Source organism: Cryptomeria japonica, chromosome 9, assembly GCF_030272615.1.
Source record: "Cryptomeria japonica chromosome 9, Sugi_1.0, whole genome shotgun sequence".
NCBI classification, from domain to species: domain Eukaryota; kingdom Viridiplantae; phylum Streptophyta; class Pinopsida; order Cupressales; family Cupressaceae; genus Cryptomeria; species Cryptomeria japonica.
The window spans coordinates 649,346,754-649,366,173 of record NC_081413.1 but is presented as its reverse complement, the minus strand read 5'-3'; the positions used below and the strand labels follow the sequence as shown (position 1 = coordinate 649,366,173).

At 34.8% G+C, this 19,420-nt stretch overlaps 1 protein-coding gene across 1 annotated transcript; it reads right to left on the bottom strand.

The window, feature by feature from the left end:
- Positions 1-13,427: 13,427 nt before the first annotated feature.
- LOC131066747 (respiratory burst oxidase homolog protein C) lies at positions 13,428-19,348 on the bottom strand. Its single transcript, XM_058001581.2, has 13 exons — positions 17,582-19,348; positions 17,288-17,447; positions 16,957-17,005; positions 16,739-16,852; positions 16,191-16,619; positions 15,645-16,031; positions 15,414-15,509; positions 15,200-15,315; positions 15,009-15,111; positions 14,798-14,871; positions 14,260-14,686; positions 13,907-13,985; positions 13,428-13,801 (listed from the first exon to the last, which is right to left on the bottom strand). The coding sequence occupies exons 1-13, from the start codon at positions 18,189-18,191 to the stop codon at positions 13,692-13,694; spliced, it is 2,754 nt and encodes a 917-aa protein (XP_057857564.1). The 5' UTR covers positions 18,192-19,348; the 3' UTR covers positions 13,428-13,691.
- Between the last annotated feature and the right edge of the window lie 72 nt (positions 19,349-19,420).

The window sequence follows — 19,420 nt, the reverse complement described above, 5'->3', positions numbered from 1 at the left end:
AGGGACGGCGTCGATAGGTTATGGCCTTGAGCGTTCGATCGAGTGGGGGGGGGGGGGGGGGGCAGGAGCATTCCTAGGGTAATAATGCCTAATTGAATGTGTTGGAACCAATAATTTGCACCCACGATGAGCAATTTATTTATTTGGCTCTGCCACAACTTTTCATTGAATGTATTTGAGGATTTTTTGGTAAACTAAAAAACTATTGCCCTATGAAAACCCCTCTGAATCTTGAAAATACAGGATAGGATATTGTAGTTGGCCCTCACATGACCCTATAAGTTCAAACAAATCATTCGCAGGTGCCACAAATTTCAAGATACAACCTTTTAAAGTTTTACAATTTTTCGCACTTAGTGTGCTCAAAGGATGACGCCGGTAGGGTATGGCCCTAAGAGTTCAACTAAGTGGGAGGCAAAAAAGGAGTATTCCTAGGGTAATAATTCCTAATAAAATGTTTTATAACTAACGGTTCATTCCCACGACGAGCAAAACAAGAATTTGGCTCTATGACAACTTTTCATTTAATGCATCTGATGATTTATTGTCACCTGAAAAATCACCGCCCTACGAAAGTCGCTTCTAATATTGAAAATATGAGAAAAACTATTATAGGTGTCCCTCACATGACCCTATAGGTTAAAACAAATCATTCACAGGTGCCATGAATTTTGAGATACAACCGGTCAAATTTTGACAATTTTTCGCACTTAGGGCGCTCAAGGGACAACGTCGGTAGGGTATGGCCCTAAGTGTTCGACTGAGTGGGGGCACAAAAAAAGAGCATGCTTGGGGTAAGAATTCCTAACTAGACATGTTGGAACCGACATTACAATGCATTATGAAGTACAATATGCCTACGTTCAGTGGGGGTTGGAGATATTTTGCATGTGATAATAAAAGAAAGGAAGGTAAAATTTGTATCTTTCAGTAGCTGGATGACAATCAAAACAAATTTATGTTTAGATTTCATATATTCAGATCTTAAATTTAATGGGAAATGTGTGCAAATGGACCTCTTCATAGTATCTCCCTACTGAGATAGCTTTAATGATGGGGGATTGTTGCTAAATGTAACCAATGGATTATGAAAAAAATACATTTCACTGTAGAAGATGCTTTGCTACTTTTTATTTGTCATTACTAAGTATCCATGTTATGATTAATAACAATACCAATATGGTCATTAAATTTGGTGAAGTTTCCAAAGCAACCAAATTTAACACCTAAGATTTAGATGTAACAAATTATATCGAATCTGAAGATTATACAAATAACATTCTATTGTTCATATTTTTACAATTGTTAATTATTGGATTGAAGATTAAAGTTTAAAAGAATGACGCCACACACATAAGGAACAAATTATATTGAATCTCAACATCTATATATCAAATGTCGAATAATTAGAAGTTTATGTCCATATGCAAAAATGACATAATCACCAACTCAAACAAAATGTATGTCGATATATGTAAATGTATGTCCATATACAAAATATGCATGCCAACTAGACATGTAAGTATCCCAAAATGTTCTATCACATCCTAAACTACTGATGGATCATCAAAATCGATCCTCTTCGCAACACTCCTCGACTCTAAAGGATCCTGCACAGGGAAAATCAAACCACAATTATATAATTTACATTCAAAAAGTTATCATAAAAATCAATATACATTGAACTATAATTGAACTCTAAAATTGAATTCTTGATTACCTCATCTCCACGTTTTCTCTTAAGTTGGGGAGGAGTCTTGGAATATGTATTCCCTAGAGTAGGGATGTCATCAAGATTTTCGTAGACAACCTATATATAATCACAAGCATAATATTGATACAAGTTAACATATAATTGTCGATGATAGGAACAAATTATATCTTCTAAACACAAAATAAAATAAACACATGTACTTGAAGCATCTCTTCTGCTTCTTCAGGTGTAGTGGGTGTAGTCAACAAGGATGTGAAGCCAACAATTCTCTATACATAAAGATGACAAGTATGTGAAACTATCAATCTATGTAGACATGTATAATTATTATGTTATTTAAACTCTTAATTCAACCATGTTTGCATTCAATTACCTTTCCCTTGTCTCCGACTACACTACCAGAGCCTGGATTGCACAACACCACATTTGCGCTAGGTGTGTCCTACAAGAGTAAAATAAGATAAACATGCAAGTTATTATATAATTTAATTAATGACAATTTAAATGATGAGCATGTATGTACAATAAAAAATGTAAACAACTAGGTGCAATAACATATGTATCATATAGTTGTCAAGGCCAAATGAAATGGCCATCGGGTGCCATCATGGACCTATGATAACTCCTCCTCAGTCATCAACTGTTAAATATACCATGTATACAAACATTAGTACTTAATACTATCTCTTATAAATATTCATTTAAAATAAAATGCACTATGAAATTACAAGTCTTACCACTATATCGTCAGTGTATGATGAAGGTACTTCCTTGTCTCTAGCATGTGAGGACTCCCCAAGGTATGCTCCAGTCCCTATCGTCACATCTGGTACATCGAGCATATCATGCACCTCGTAATCAACAGTGTCAGTGGGATGATCAACATGCTCTCCAATAGGACCTAAGCATACTTTATTGCACATAGCACAGTTATGCGACACACAAATATGTGGAGCTGAAGAGGATGTGTTAGTGCCAATGGATCCACTGCTAGCATCACCAAAAGGCTGAGCTAGTGCCCCAGCCTGAGAAACCAAAAGGCTACTCAAAGAGTGAATAACTGATATAGTCTGTGGCGTTGCCTTGACAATAATATCTAGATGTTGTATAGGAGGTGGGGGATCAACGGGAGGAGAGGGAACATATGGGCCCTATAATACGCAAATTGCCCCAGGTCAATCTTGAGGCATACCTAAACCCACACCTTGGAAAGGCTTGATGTCAAAGTAGTTGATATGCTTGCCTAAAACAAACTCAGCATACAATTTTTTGATGAAATAAAATGAGACATCAAGATTGTTGTTGGGTGGTCTATCAAAAACCATCCACCAACAATCTAAAAAGTTTTTTACAATATCATCATTTTGACACCATTTGATGGAACTTTTATTTATTTTTCACATCTATGGGTTGTCTAGTGTGAGGATTGATAAAAAATGTGGCAATATCAGCTTTGGATATCTCAATATCCTTGACCTAATCATAGGTCAATCCATTCTCATATCTATTCCTCATGGACTCTCACCACAAAAGAACAGAATTGTGCTCCACGATGACAGTTTCTACATTGTTTATTATGGCATTAAGTGGAGCTAACATTGGGGCTAGACGAGGGATTATACTGTAAATATTTGCAATGCCCCTCAATTGGTTCAAATTTTGACCAATTAAATTTTGAATTGAGGGGAGGTTTGGTAATGGAGGCTTTGATAATGAAGGGTTTGGTGGTTGTGTTGGTTATGGTTGTTCGGGATTGTCATTGTTATCCCCCATTTTACCTAATTGAAGTTGAAAATTTAAATTTAATCAACAAATTTCAAAGAACAATGCATTTCAAATGAAAAAACCTAATTTCTATAAAAAAAATCGAAAAACAAAAAAAATTGTGAAAAATTGATAAAAAGACAACAAAATCGCAATAAAATCATACCTTTGCTGAAGAATTGACAAAAAATCCTTCAAATCGGATATTAGGTTTTAAATCCAATATCAGATTTCAAGAGTCTGCACAACCCGTGGGTGAAAAATGACCAATGGGTTGTCCTAGTGGGTATAAAAATACCCGCAAGGATCGAAGAAATTGGATATCCGATACCTATACCTTTTTCCGGACATTTCTTATATATTATATATTATTCATATAATAAACTATATATGAATAATATATAATATATTTGTGTAGGGGAAAAAGTGAGACTAAGCAAACAAGTCCTAATCCCATTCTCATGTACACACTGTGGAATACGAAAGAGCCTAGGGAGGTAACATAGTTCAACTACTTCTTGTGAGGAGGAGAGAGACAAGGATTACCTCTTAAGGTTTCTATTCCTTTGCTGCAAATGAGGGGAAGAAGTGATGCAAGAGTGCAGATTTGAATATTCAACCTAGAATACAAATATGCATAAACAACCCTAATCCAAAGATGCAGAACTAAGAATAAATGATATGCTACTAAAAAGTATAGGTTAAGAGGCAAATTCAGAGGTGCACCTGTGTCAGAAATCTGAGCAAAAATGCCTAGGACCGGGGTGTTGCACCACTATCCTAATTTTATAGGCCTGAAGCTATACCTGTGAAACTGGAAACTGAGATTTGAAACCTATTGCTCTGTCAAACCTTGCTAAAAATAGGGAGGACTAGGGCACCACACCCCTGTCTTGGGTAGGACCAGGGCACCACACCCCTATCCCAGGGGTTTTTGATGAATTTTGGCCCTCAAAACAATCCCTGTGCACTCTGTTGGTCCTGAAACTTCCAGCAACACTCAGATCCAAACCTACACCTATAGTTGAAAAATAGGGTTTTGGGTGGCTATGTAGGGTTTTACCTTAGTCAACCCCCCATTTTGGTGATTTCTACGTCAACGAATAGCCAATTTGTAAAGTAAAATAGTGTGTGCAAGATCCTAGGATGAGAGTAAACAATCTAGAGCAACCCTAAGAGTAAACCCTAATTTCTTGTAATTGACAAAGTAAATGCTCTAAATCAATGATGCAAAGTGATCTAAAGCATGAATGTAAATCAAATTTATGTAACAAATCCCATACAAAAACATAGAAACAATATGAAATCATACCCAACCCCAAGGGAGAGGTACATGCCAATCTTTAGTCGGTGATCTCCTATTGTTTTCCCATATCTTCAAAAGCCCCTAATTCATGGAAGAATGCTTGATGAATGCTTGATAGGTTTTGTTGAATGTTGTTGAAGACTTCAAAGATCTACTCTTTCGCTACATAGAAGGCTCCTTGCAATCGCTCCAAAAGCTTTTTCTAGATTTGATTTCTTAAACCTTCAAATGAAGAAAGAGAGCTCTTGTGTATGAAACCCTAGATCTTAATTCCATCTTTAGGCCAGCCTAGGATTCGAATTTCCCACCCATATTTTGGGGTTAGGCATTATAATATCATAGAATTATGCTCCTGAAATTTCGACAAAAATGTCGAGGACTGTGTGCAAAGTTCACATGGTCTGACCAACTTTTTAGCAAATTTTCGGGGCCGTTAGATATGATGATATTAGAGCGAATCCCAAAGTTACATCTGATTTCAAGGTGTTTTGATATATGAAATCAGGCCTTAAAGATCAAAATAGGACATAATTAAGGTTTATGATTTAATGATTTATTGGAAGAATAAAATGAAAAGGGGCACACTTAGGATAAAGAGCCCAACTTTATAACATGTGAAGAGGTGAAATATGAATTTAGATTTAATAAAATTAATTAATTAAATACTTAAAGGAGATGAGATATGCAGGATGCAAAACACACTAAGGCGGGTGCTAAACCAAGCGTGGAATTGTACCACCCCAACAAGGGTGTACAATTTACGATGCTACAATATTATATTAAATATTATATATTAAACAATATATAATATGTAATATATTATATATTATATATAATATATTACATATAATATATATTATATTATATCATATATAACATAATATATATATTAAATAGTATATAATATATTATATATAATATATCATATAATATATAATATATATATAATATATATATATAATAAAATATATATTGTATTAATATAATATTTAATTAATATCGGATATTCAATTTGCTTGGGTTTTTGCCATGGCTAGATGTATTGACATCCAAGCCAAGCAAAAAGTCAACATAGATTTTTCGCATTTTCAGGCGAGTGGAGAAGGCAATTTTTTTCGTATTGCCACTCATGATCCTGCACATACCTAGATTTTTTACATTTTTACATCATTGAGAAGGCATATTAGGAGGATCAAACTAGTAGAAATTGTGTAAAAATTCGTGTGATTTGCATATTTTGTGTTTTTGATCAAGTGTTGTTTTGTATGGAGAATAGATGGCTCCAACATCATAACCCTAGAAAGATCAACATAGTAAATGATATTTCCTCTAATTAACCTATACAAAGGGAGATGTAAAGGATTTAGAAAGCCATTTACAAACACCCCACTTGTCTTATGTGTATTCTTTCTAACCCCAATACCTACCAATAGGTTATGTTATTAAATTATCTTGTTTCCCCTTAACTTAAGTGTTAGAATTCATCAAATGTGAATCCCAAAAGCCCAGTTATCTTTTGCAAGAATACCTATCATGCATAAAGAGACAATTGAACAACAAAAAGATAATTGAAGACATTTAACAATAATTGAATGTATTGCTTTGAAATTGCTTAATTACAATGAAGGATATGAAATCCTTATAAAGAAATCTAACTCTAAAGATAGAAATCCTAAATGGTGGAGTCTACAAGATAGACTGAGATTTGAAACACAATGCATGAATCAGTCATGTATGCACAAAAATCATAATAGACTAATTAATGCATGAAACTCTCCAAAATCTAAACATAGTTTGCTTTTCCTAGTTTGCATTATGCATGGAGATAAATATTAATTAATTATTTGTAGTTAATTAATTAACGAACTAATAAATACCAATAATTAATTACTAACTAAGGCATCGATTATTTAGTGAATTAATGCAATTAAATGAATAATTAATATATGAATTATTTATTTCAACATTAAGTGATATCTAGGCCATATATATCACAAGACACCTAAAAACGTTATGAAAAATATATCATTCTATAAAAAATGATTTGATTAAAAGTTCTTATAAACATCTCAATCACCAAACACATTCCATACCAACTATAACAAGGAATCCTCCTAATAATAGATATCTCATTTATAGTATACATAAATTAATCTATAATTAATATTATAATGAAATGATTTTAGAGTTGCATGGTTATTCTTCTAGATAGGATCATAGAATTACTAGAAGGATCTGATAACTAGTTCTAGGAAACCTAGGTAGAATTATATTGAGCCTTGGTTTGACCATTATCTTATTTGTTCACTACATTAGAGTTGGGATTAAGTAGGCACCCATTGGTATTATGAGGCAATACAATACAAAATTGTGGTGTGAAAAAGGATAACATCACAAGCCTTTGACAAGACCAACGTAGTGAATAATATTTCCTCTAATTGACTTATACAAAGTGAAATGTAGATGGTTTGGAAAGCCATTTAAAAACACCCCACTTGCCTTGTGTGTATTCTTTCTAACCCCAATACCTACCCATAGGCTACGTTATTAAATTATCATGTTTCCCCTTATTAATAAAGTGATATCTAGGTCACTTTTTATCATTTAAAAAGCCCCAAATATACATGGATATAACAATATATTAATTTAGAGGCACAAATCCCTCAAGTATCAAGTGATAGATAACTTTGCCTAGTCAATTGCAAATGTTCAAATTATTTTTATTAAATATTAGATTTGTGACCCTAAGTGTGACTTGCGTATGGTCAAATACATAGTTTAGTTTTAGTATGTTGCAATGGTGACATTTTATATGATGTGTGCGAATTAGTTAGCTATCTATGTTACTTAATATTTTCTTAAGTATATTACTTAAAATTTTATTATTATTGTTAATAAAATTGTGTGTATGTATAATTTTAGTCATAAAATAACATACAATATGAATTTTACGTTGGAAAATCTTGTTATAAAAATCTCAATGAATAATAGCACCAATTTTATTATATTCATAGAAAAAAAAATACTATACGGTGAGAGAATTCGATTGTGCTATCAAGGTGTTCTTCAACTCTTTTTCTTCAACTTATTCTGATAATTTTCTAGTTTATGCAAAAGATAAACTAGAAAATTCATTTAGTTTTCGACATCTCACAATAGTGTGTTTCACTCTTTGGCCTAAGTGGCATATTGAAATGAATAGCATTTTGAACCAAAGTTTGAGTTTCTATCACTTATAGCAAGTAAATTGTAAAAAAATGAAATGATTTTTAGATTTTGTGAATGGGAATCATCAGGTTAAGGTAGCTGCTTCATCCCATTTGCGAGGAAGTAGGTCGAATAGCTCTGAATAACAGAGACAAAGAACTCTTGATCTGCGTGGAGGAGCAAGTCTCGTTGCTAGCGAAAGATGGGTATGCATGCATGCATGTATGTATGTTATGAAATAACTTATCATTTTTACAATATTTTTTACTAACCTATTTTTAATACTTTATAGTAAGGTAAATCCTCAATAGTGCAACCCACTTGTAGCACATTATGAATTTGCATGGTTGGAGAGAAATAAATTAGCAAACACCTTTGAAGGTGGTGTCACTTTAACCTTAATTCAAAGGTCCCTCAAATCTTTAAAAAAATTTAAGTCATGAAAAGGAACTTTGTTCAAAGGTACCTTCCAACAAAAATCCTTGAATACCTTCATTTGAAGGTTCTTGGATGGGCTGTTTTACCTTAGTCTTTATATTTTTTTTCATTTTCTTGTTTCAAACCTTGGGTTATACCAATAAATAGAATCGACGTGACATGATAATTTGCAAGATCATGACCCTCAAAGTAAGCTTTCTAGAAAGTATGATTTTGAATATATTTAATTTATTACTTATTTATCTATTATTTTCTAGTGAACATATTCTTTTCACTAAACATCAAGATCTCTATTACATGTATATGAAACAATACAAAAATTTAAAAATATAGATTTTTCTTTTAAATATTTGTGTGTTATACATGGATGTCCTTATTTCAACAACAAAGGTTAATTTACATATATATGCATAAATATTTATGTGTTATCTAGAATAAAATTATGTCTAAATTACAATTAATTTGACATAAAAAGTTAATAATAAATAAATTATTCAAAAAAAAAGTTATAAATAATATCTATGCACTGAATATTGGTGCTACCAATCTATGTTAAGGAATATATAACTTTATATATTTTGTAAAATATGTTATGCATTATAGAATAATTGAAACTTTTCAAATTACTTAACTATAAAAAATAAGCTATTAAAACTTACATAAAAAACACAAATAAATTTTAATTTAAAAATACATATATATTTATATATAATCTTTGTATGAAATCTTGAAAATTTTCTTCTTATTGATTTAATTGTTAAAAGTGATGGTGAAACCCTTATATTTGATTAAAAAATTATGTTCATTAAAACTAGAAAAAAATCGTAATAATTAAAAAATGCATATAACAAATTATACTTTCTAGAAGTATTACTCTAAGGCCTACAATCTATGTCATGGTGACTTTCTTTGATGGTCCAAACCTACTTCAAATTGATTTTTCTTTCAAAAACTTTGTGAGCAACGATGTGATGGCATCAAAGGGAGCTTTAAATGAAGAGCCTTTGAAATAAGGTTTTAAATTTTTTTTAAATGGCTTCATTTGAAGGTTGTGATGACATCACATTTCAGCCAAATGTCTTTCATCCAAATGTATTAAGTCTAAGGTACTTGAAAGGGAATATTGATGGTCATGGTCATATTTACCTTCCTTGTTCCAACAAGAATAGCTCATGAGATTGACAACCAAAAAAGCTTGCATATCCATGTATCTTTATACATAACATAGAGCCAAGAGATTGTTGTATCTATAATAAGAATTTTGATCTTGACTATATATTATTTATTCATGGTTGTATTGTTTTTGGCTATGGATTAACTATTTATGGTTATATTTTTTCTACTGCAAGCTGGGTCACACTTGAGCATTATAAGGTTACTCAAAATTGTGGGATGGCTGCCAGTTTTAGATGGAAGCACTCTTCTGAGTGGCCACCTAGAGTGTCGTCTAGGAAGACAAGTGTGAGTTGGTGCAAATTCTTGCCTCTCGTGAATGTAGTACTTTGGTGGGGCATGATGTTTTGGCTTGGGCTGGCAGTGATCTATTTGAGAAATATTATGTTTCAGCATGATATGTGCAACTTGGTAGGTAGTTGTTTGGGGACACAGAGGTTCCTTGGTGGAGACATGATTGGCACAATTTTTCTTGGCCCAAGTGTAACTTTTTCTTGTGGTTGGTGTTTCAAAATTGATGTCTTACTTGGGATAATTTGTGTAAGTGAGGTTTTCAGGGCCCCTCGAGGTGTGTGTTGTGTCGGGCAAGCGAGGAGAGTGTCTCTCATCTCTTTTTCCAATGTTCCTTTGCTACAAAGATCATGTGGCACTTCTGGTGGGGTGTGTGGAACCAAGTCTGTTGGCATGTGTCCTCATTGGCTGTGTTTTTTATTGTTGGGGTAAGGCCCCTATTAAAACCTCATTTCTTCAAGTTGCTTAGGATCTTGGCCCTTCCTTTATTATTTGGCATATCTGGTTAGAGAGATACCATAGGATTTTTCATGATGAGATGTTGGCATCCCATCGCTTGTGGTGGAAAATTCTTCGTTCTTAGGAAGAGACTATTTTGGCAAAATGTGATTTGGTAGAGATTGTGGATCCCAAAGATGTTGGTTATTGCAATCGTCTTCATCTCCCCCCTCAATAGGGTTAGGTTGTGAGAAATAGACGTCAACACCCTCTTCAGAAGATTAACAAGGAAGGGCGTTGGATTCCTCCTCCTCAAGGTGTTTTGAAGATCAATACAGATGGTTCTTCCCATGGAAATCCTGGTCATGCTGGTATTGGTGGAGTTAGACGTGATAGTTCTAGGACTATTCAATTTATCTTTTATATTTATAAGGGTCTCCATACTATCAATTTGATGGAGGCGGTTGCCATTTTATAAGCGTCTTGAAGCGCGGTTGTCATCTTGGATGGAGAAGGCTCATTTGTGAGCCTGATTCTTAGGTGGTGATGAATGTGTTGAATAGGTAACATTTAGGAGATGCTAGTTGGCATCTAACTTTGGTTGTTAAACAAATTCTTCATCTATGTGCTTCTTTGGATTATGTTACTTTCAATCATATTCCTAGAGAATGGAATGGGGTAGCGGATTGTTTGGCCAAATGGGCTTTCGATAAGATGCAAAATTGGAACATTGTGGATGGGGGTAAATTATCCCTGGATTTGTCTCAAAGGTTGGCCCACTTAGTGGAGCTTGATAGGGCTGTGTAAGGCCTTTTCTTTGTACCTCTTTTGGTTTTGAATAAATTTTACCCCTCTTTTAATTATTTTGTATTTAAGAATGAATTTTAAATTTGATTTTTATACTTAATAAAAAATGAGTCAATTTTTTAGCATGTTCCTTTAACACCATTATATATTTACAATTATACCTTGGTTAGTGAATTCAAGTATCAACAAAATATACACATAATATTGTAAGCTCTTAAATTTTCTTAGAACTACTAGTGTTATTTAAATGATTTCTCTCACTTTTGTTTCTTTTCTTTTTTGAAAGGGTAAACATCTTAGATTTTCTCATAGCCCATTACTTATAGGTGCTTTAAGTACACAATTATTGACCTCCTCCACCTTAATGGTTCAAATATCTAGGTGCTCGAAGTGTACAATAATCGGCCTCTCTCAACTTAATATGCTAAGTATCCATTTTACCAAACAAGTACTCTAAGTGCATGACAATTGACCTTCTTTAGCTTAGTGCTTAAGGATTTCTATAGCTTAGTATTCTAGATATCTATTTCATCACATTCACTTGAGGTATGATTCCAATCTAATTTTTTTTAAATATTAAAAGTTTTCTATTGACTAAAACTTGATCTATAATAAAAAAATTTTAAATCATTCAACTTGGCTAATAAACTAAAGAATCACTTATAATTTTTATTTTTTAAAATTTTTAAAATCTAATCTTTTATTTTTTATTTTTAATAGATTTTTTTTAAAAACACTTTCCAACGATAAAAGCTCATTAAATTATCTAGGGGAGATGACCCAATAGTTGTGCACCCTAACTTCACACTTTTCAAAATCCTACATGGAAATTTCAAATCACTCCGAATTTTTTATAGCAGCTTACTTGGCAAGTCCCCTGCTTTTAACTAAGGTTTCAGGGCCACATCATCAAATATGATGCCACATCAGCATGCTTTTTGCCAAGGTGTCCAAAAAAGACCAAAAAAATAGTGAGACCAATAGGCATGCAAAAGGCCCCAATACTTGTGCCGCTGATGTAGTATCACATGATTGGTTACTTTTCACAACAAATGGTATATTTCATTCAAATATTGGTGCAATGTTGTACAAAAGTTGAACATTAAATCAAGTATGAGATATTAAATCAACAACTTCTATCACAAAAATTGAAAGGTGCTTATAATTCTTTGATTTGATTTTTATACGTAATTGTTGAAAACGCCATCTGTCATACATGCACTTGTACGCACATTAATATAAAATTTATATTTTATTTTGGCATCAATTTTGATACTCGTGAACATATGATAATCCGTGGCGTGGTTTGAAGATTCTGATGACAGAGTCCATGAGTTTTTCTCCAGCTACTTTTAGTGAAGTCCATGAGTTTTACATTATTATATTTGGTAATGAATTATTCTGTTCCGGTTCTTTCGGAGGGATTCAACCATTAGTGTATAAAAATTATAGAAGGGACATAACAAAAGACAAACTAATGCAGATTGAGGACTGAGATGAAGATCCATTTTTATTATTACTGGGAATCCCTGTTTCGTGGAAGGAGAAGTAGACAAAGGTTTAATATTTTATGTAGAATATATGCTTGATGGGATAACAATGTTGCAGACAATCAGAAACGGGACTTTTTAGTATTGGGATCTGTTCATCAGTATCATTTTTGATCTGGTAATTTCAGATGATATGTTTGATATTTTTTGGTGGGGGATGGAGGAGGATCTTTTATCTTAATATGATGATTCACTTGGATTACTAGCGTCCATGTGAAAGTATGAGTCTATATTAACATTTTTTTTAATAAAAGTGAACCATTAAGGAGTATCCATTAAACATGATCTCTGCTTCATCCTTTAAATCATATTTCTGTAGGTTTTGAATCTTTAAGATGACTAAATTGTAGTGTTTTGTGTGTATAGCTCAGTGCCCAACAAGAATAAGGCTACTTTGAATAATTCACGTTTTTGAAAGCTTAGAATTCATTTTTCAAACCACTCATAGCTGTGAAGTATCAATACATATGAAAGAACAGAACGCACATTACAGACTGGGTCCTCAAAACTCAGTCAAAGCTTAAATCCAACAAAGAAATGGCACCCACATTAAAGTTTCTTTATTTTTAAAAATTTATTGACAAATTTATGTGGAATCAGTGTTACCCTGTTTACAGATCTTCATAGGTGTACGGTTGGTTTTAATGGAGAGGGCGTGAAAAGTAACTGGATAGTTCATTATTAATATGAGAAGAGACAGCTCCGGACATAAGAGGTCGAGAAAATTTCTGCCACTACATAAGAAATCAACAACAATTTTACTTTAAAAAAATGAGTTTAACTAATATACATCATTTCATGTACACAGCTTCAAAGCTTGGACTTCAAGCTAATATTTGCTATAGTGAAATCTTTTGTTGAAGCTGATCTCTGGTAACTACTCTGGGTTGCAACCTAAACCATAACAGAAATGGCACTGGCTCGCCTGCTTTGCAAGATGTGCTGCATTGAAGCCAAAACGTATCCTTCTCTGTTGCTTAATGAATACTTATGACAAATTTCATCAAAAGTTTTCTTTGTGGAAGTCGAATCTAGTGTTAGTTTTACGAGTGAAATCCAATGAAAGTTGCTTCAATTCCGCTACAAGCCCTGCAGCACCGCAGTAGAACACTCCTGCACAGACACCATTTTTAATCAGGCCAAAATACTTAAATGGTTCTCGATTTACATGTTGTGCTGGAATATATTGAGATAAATTGTATTGTATAAGTAACTTACCAACTGTTTTATTTGGATGCTTCAAAGCAACGCCCTTGAACACCTTTCTCCAATTTGGTTTGGCAAAATGTGTTTTTACCTGCAGAAAATGTATATTTTGATCAGAACCATAATCGTGATAAACACTAACAAGCATCAGGAAGTGGTTAGTTAGTAGCTACATTGAATGAAACAAACTTTGCAGGTAAACCATTGGAGGCTTTCACAATCAAGGTCAGGTGCAGATTGTGGTATCATAGCCCTGGTCTGTGATTAAAAAGGGGGCAATCTAAGAAGAAAACATGAAAAACTTTTGAAAGGATTATTTTTTATAGTTATTGCTTCTGCTTTTGAAAGGATTCATTTTTACTTACTCTTGTGCCTGATACAATATCCACCCCATTCTTTGCATGATTAAGAGCTTGGAGCATGGCAATCAATGCAGATCTGGCATCTCCCTCCTCATAAACACTGGTACAGTAATTGTGAAGTTCTATGACCCCCTTTTGATCAGATTCTGCAACTTCATTCATAACTCCCTTGAACCATTCAAATGAGCCTTGCTCTCTAGTAACCCAATAGAAATATGCACGAGATGTGTTAAAGGATTTTTTCTTTTGTTTCCCTCCATTCTCTATATCATCTTCTTCATCCTTCTGTTTCATGTTGTCGACAATGTCTTTCACAATGCTTATGAAGGGAGTAGCACCAATGCCTAATCCCACAAGTAGGAGGACATCATATTTCTTGTAGTCTTGTGCAGGAGCACCATAAGGTCCATCTATCAACAATCTTGGGAATCTGTGTATATTCACATATTTTAAGGTCATAATCTCTTTAGATTGATAATTCCTCCAATATTGTTTTTTATTTTATTTTTTGTGGTACAAACACATGAGGAAAATTATTTACCTTGGATTGTTTTCTCCTTGCATTAAGTCAGCTCTCAGTAAACCACTCTTGCCACCCATAGGAGGCTCACAAACCTGGTAATAACCCAAACAGAGAATACATATTCTGATTCAGATTAAATATCTATAAAATTCAAGCGGTTGATGCAGAAAAGCAGGTTTTAACTTGTCCATTCAGAGAAGATAAGAAGAGTTTGCATAATTTTTTATACCTCTGAGAAAACAGTTTTCAGCGTTCTTGTCCAATCACCCAAGGTCCGAATATGCACACTCAAATAACTGTCTCCTGGAGCTGATGTTATTGAGAAAGGATGCCTGTCAAGAATTCTTTGTTAGCAACAAATTATACTTCATTGAAAGAACAATTACACTGCTACTTAATGAGTATAAATAAAGTATATACCATTCAAACTGTGATACTGCAGGGCAGTTAACGAACATATATTGCCCACTTTTGTACTTGAAACCTTGAGGTTTTGACATTTGCAGAGCCAGAACGTTGCCTGGATAAATGGCTACCTGCACCAAGTGAAAACTCTCTCTTAGTATTACTAACAAATATTCTCAATTTCTGCAAAACTAACATAAATAATAAAAATGATTAGCCATTGATATACCTTGATCATTTTAACAGATTTGTATCCTGATCTGAAGGCTCTCACTATTCGTTCTGCACCATATATCAACACTGGAATTGCGAGGTACATCCATGTCTGCAAATAGAGAATGTGCAAGGTATTTTTTTCAGTCCCACATTAATGTGGCCCATTTGACTTGATACATGTGTGCTACTTTAAGACCGACTAAAATCAATCATGATGTAAGATTGAAAGTTTTAGATTGCTCACCGTTTTCTTGTACCATTTGTGGCTGAGATACAGCTTTATTCCATGGACTATCAGTAGTGCATATACAATTACAAACAAATGGTGGGAATACCAGAAGGCATTGAATCCTGTAAGCTTCTTCATGAATTTTGGAAGATTCAGCCTATTCCTTCTAAACCAGGGAGTGGCAAGGACAAACGCAATTGCCATGAGCACCACCATAATTATACCTGTAACGCCTTCAACCCCTTTAACAAACCACCAGTAATCAGGTGGCCTTTCGTCTCCAAAAAATGGTTTCATAGGTTCATATTCAGCATCGGTTGCATGAAGAAGACGGGGAAAATCACATGTTAAATGAGCTCCTGCATGAAGTCCAACTCCTATTGCTATTGCTGTTGCAATAACCTGCAAATTTCCACCATGAAAATTTAGCATATGTAATTGAAAGTGTTCAGACCCCAAAGGATCCATTTTCATTTGGTCATTGTTGATCCTTCTTTTTTTTTAAATTACTAAGATTGAACATTTCTTTTCTAAAGAGGGATTTGGACGTTTCAGACTGACCTTGTGAAAATTAAGGTTGTCATCAAATGGAACTGCAACACCAAGCTTGGTCTTATTACGGAGCCATGTGATGGTGTTTCGACAAACAGGTAGCAAAATTAATGCCATGTTAAATTTGAGCGTCTCTGCAGCTCCCTTAGCAGTGCACACACAGTAACCCATCACATGATATACTGCTCTGTGCTTGTATTGTATGAATTTCCATGCAAATAGCCCTGCTACTATGGAGAACCAGAGGAGCAGAATCCATACACGCTTCCAGTTATCTTCTACAAAGTATTGTGTCTTCTGCCACCATCGTTGAATTGGATTTCTCATTTGTGTGTGACCCAATTTTTGGCTCAGCATTTGGCTCAACATTTGGGTACTGTTGCCTGGCTTGATAGCTTCTCCTGGACCCTGTAGTAGCAACGTCTCCAGACTCTGAACCTGAGCAATTAAAACAGATTTGCAGTTAGACCTTTTTGAAAGGATTAAAACTCCTCTTCTTCCTATCGTTAGAACATCCAAACGGTTATGGGTCTACAGTATTTTCCTGAGAATAATACCTCAATGTATCCCAAATTATTTGGATCTAACTCTTCCATGATGAGTGCTGCGTACTCCTCGGCTTGCTCTTTTAGCTTGGATAGTTTGTTTGCAGATGCACTTAGCATGATAACCTGTTAAGAGGGATCCATATTTAGCTTTTTGCAGAATAAGTCCGTTATATCAAAATGTGCAATCGAAAAATGAAGATGGAAAACAACGAAAAATAAATGCCTACCTCCTTGACTTCTTCTTCAGTGATACGGCCATCGGCATTCTTGTCAACCCTGCACATATCGAATTTGATAAGAATGGCAGGCTATATTGTAGAATACGGTATTATTCATTCATACAATTCATAACTTGGTTTTATATCAATAACAGATCGCATTCCAACCCTCATATGCACATCTGATAGATTTTTTCACAAACCAAAATTGAGATTTGCTCCTATTACTGAAATCTGAGATACTCAATAGAAAACCCAGTTTCAAGCTTAGAGATGGATTCCTATATGCTTTGGGAGGAAACTGCCTAGGTCACATTGATTAAAACTTGTGTACACTTACATATCAAAGAATGTTTGAAGTCTAGAATCAAAACTCTGATCAGAAATCTGCTCCCAAAATTCCTTCAGTTCAGATTTTGTAATGCCAGGGGCTGAAATGTTTCTCCTTCTAGCAAGTGCATCATACAATTCGCCCGCAAACTCCTTCGAGTCCTTCATCCCTGCAATGGAAAATCTTTGAATAATCCACAATCCATTTAAACCCCAAAGACCCAATACCGATTCTACTTAACTCTGATAGCCCATCCAAAAATACTCACTTATTGGAAAGCAGAAAAAATTCCATTCTCCTTACCTATGCATTGGCCAAAGCAAGCCCGTGGAAGTAATCCATTCTCCGCGAACTCATCAAAGTTCTGAGCAACCTTGTTCCACTCAGCGGATCCAGTGGTCTTGGCGATAAATTTGAGTCCTACCAATGCATGATGGGCTCCTGATTTGTTCCGATCAAGCATTCCAGTAGGATGAGATGTCCTCTTTGTCACTGATGCAAGGCGTCGGAGCTCTTGAGAAACCTGTTTTATCCTTGCAGAAGCGTTCCTCATCATAGATGATCCAAATGAGGTTTTCTTTTCCAGATCCTTAGCTAACAGTGTCATCTCAGGGTCCTCCATGTCTTGTCCAGCAGCCTTGATACTGTGGACTGCAACAGAGTCATCCCTCACATCCAAAGTAATCTCCACATACCCATCTTCTGCACCACCAGAGCTTGTAGAAGTCTCAGGTACATTAAACTTGGCACTCCTCCTGCCTCCTCTTTTGTTCAGCGGACCGCTCAGTGGACCGCTCAGAGGTCCACTCATAGGTCCACTAAACGCAACTCTGTCAGCACCAGGAACCTCCATTTCAATCCCATTCTCACCTTGCTGATCTGTTGTCCCATAAAGATCTCTATCCAAACCCATCCCTACAGAAACAAATTATGTTCCCTATCAATTTGACAATCTAGTGGTCCAATTTCACAAAACGCTCTGAATTTTTATACACCCTCTTCTATTCCTTCTTGTGGGTACACCTTCAGAAACTGATTGCAGATTCTTGTACACATGCACAGACCATCGAATTCCTTAATGAAGGATTACAGTACTGGTCTTTTTACTCAACTTTCTCCACAGTTAAAGAAACACTTTTCTCTACAAATCCCACTCTGTACCTATTCAATTTCACAGAGAAAAACAAAATTCTTATAGACCCTTTGTCTCTCTTCTTTCGAGAAGCTTCAGAATCTCATTGATAGCTCTTTGACAGATGCGTAACTATTATATTCCTAAATCAAGCACAACAATATGGGATTTTAAACACGAATTCCTGAACAACCTAAGGTAAATATTTATTTTCTTCTTTGGCTGCCCAACTCATTAGATTTCCCTACCACTTCCAACACTACTATTTATTAAACTCAAATTCCTGGACAATTCAAAATCTTCTAAATAAAAAGGAAGATTACAGTCACAAATCGAATTGCATGCACACAACTTCACTTCTTCAGGTTGCACAGGCTCTGAGCACAAAATTCAGGGCAACCAATTTGAAGAACTCAGGTCTCATTAAAACTACCAATCTTACAATCTTCTGCACCTGGAGATCTGAACCGTTCACACCACCCTAACACTGTCAAAATTTCAGCCCCTTTTATAAATTGAATTGAGCGCGTTTGGAGATTTGACTTGAAAAAGCATGTGGGCATTAGGAAACAGCCACGAAATTGGAGTCCCAGACAAATTCAGAACCAAAACTGGGTAGGAGGGAACATAGTTTTCCATTCGTCAAAAACAACAAACTGTCCTAATCCGTTACATTTTAAAATCTTTTTCTTACTTACGATTTAATTCATTTTAAAAACAAATCGTGTTCTCGTTTTCAAATGTAGGTGAACAAGTCCTTCCGCGTAGAGCCACTTTCTCCTCAACTCAGTCTACATTGTCCTCACCTCACCCACTAACAAACGGCCCAATCCCATTAATGATGCACAAAAATCACCGATGGCAATGAATTATGACCGTCGATGATCTTTTGATCGCCTTCAGACCATTGGTTGAGTCCAAATTTGTCGGCGGACTGGAAATGTTTTTCTCTGAAGACCGGCAGACAGGAGGAACTTTTGCCGCTTATAACGCCCGAGATCTCAGTTTTA

What these genes read in the sequence shown, in the direction of transcription:
- LOC131066747 (XM_058001581.2), bottom strand. Translation starts at nt 18,191, where the DNA reads ATGGGTTTGGATAGAGATCTTTATGGGACAACAGATCAGCAAGGTGAG. An exon ending in ATAATTTGGGATACATTGAG is followed by an intron (nt 16,620 to 16,738) that starts GTATTATTCTCA and finishes TTAATTGCTCAG; the next exon opens with GTTCAGAGTCTGGAGACGTT. An exon ending in GCAGTATCACAGTTTGAATG is followed by an intron (nt 15,112 to 15,199) that starts GTATATACTTTA and finishes AATTCTTGACAG; the next exon opens with GCATCCTTTCTCAATAACAT.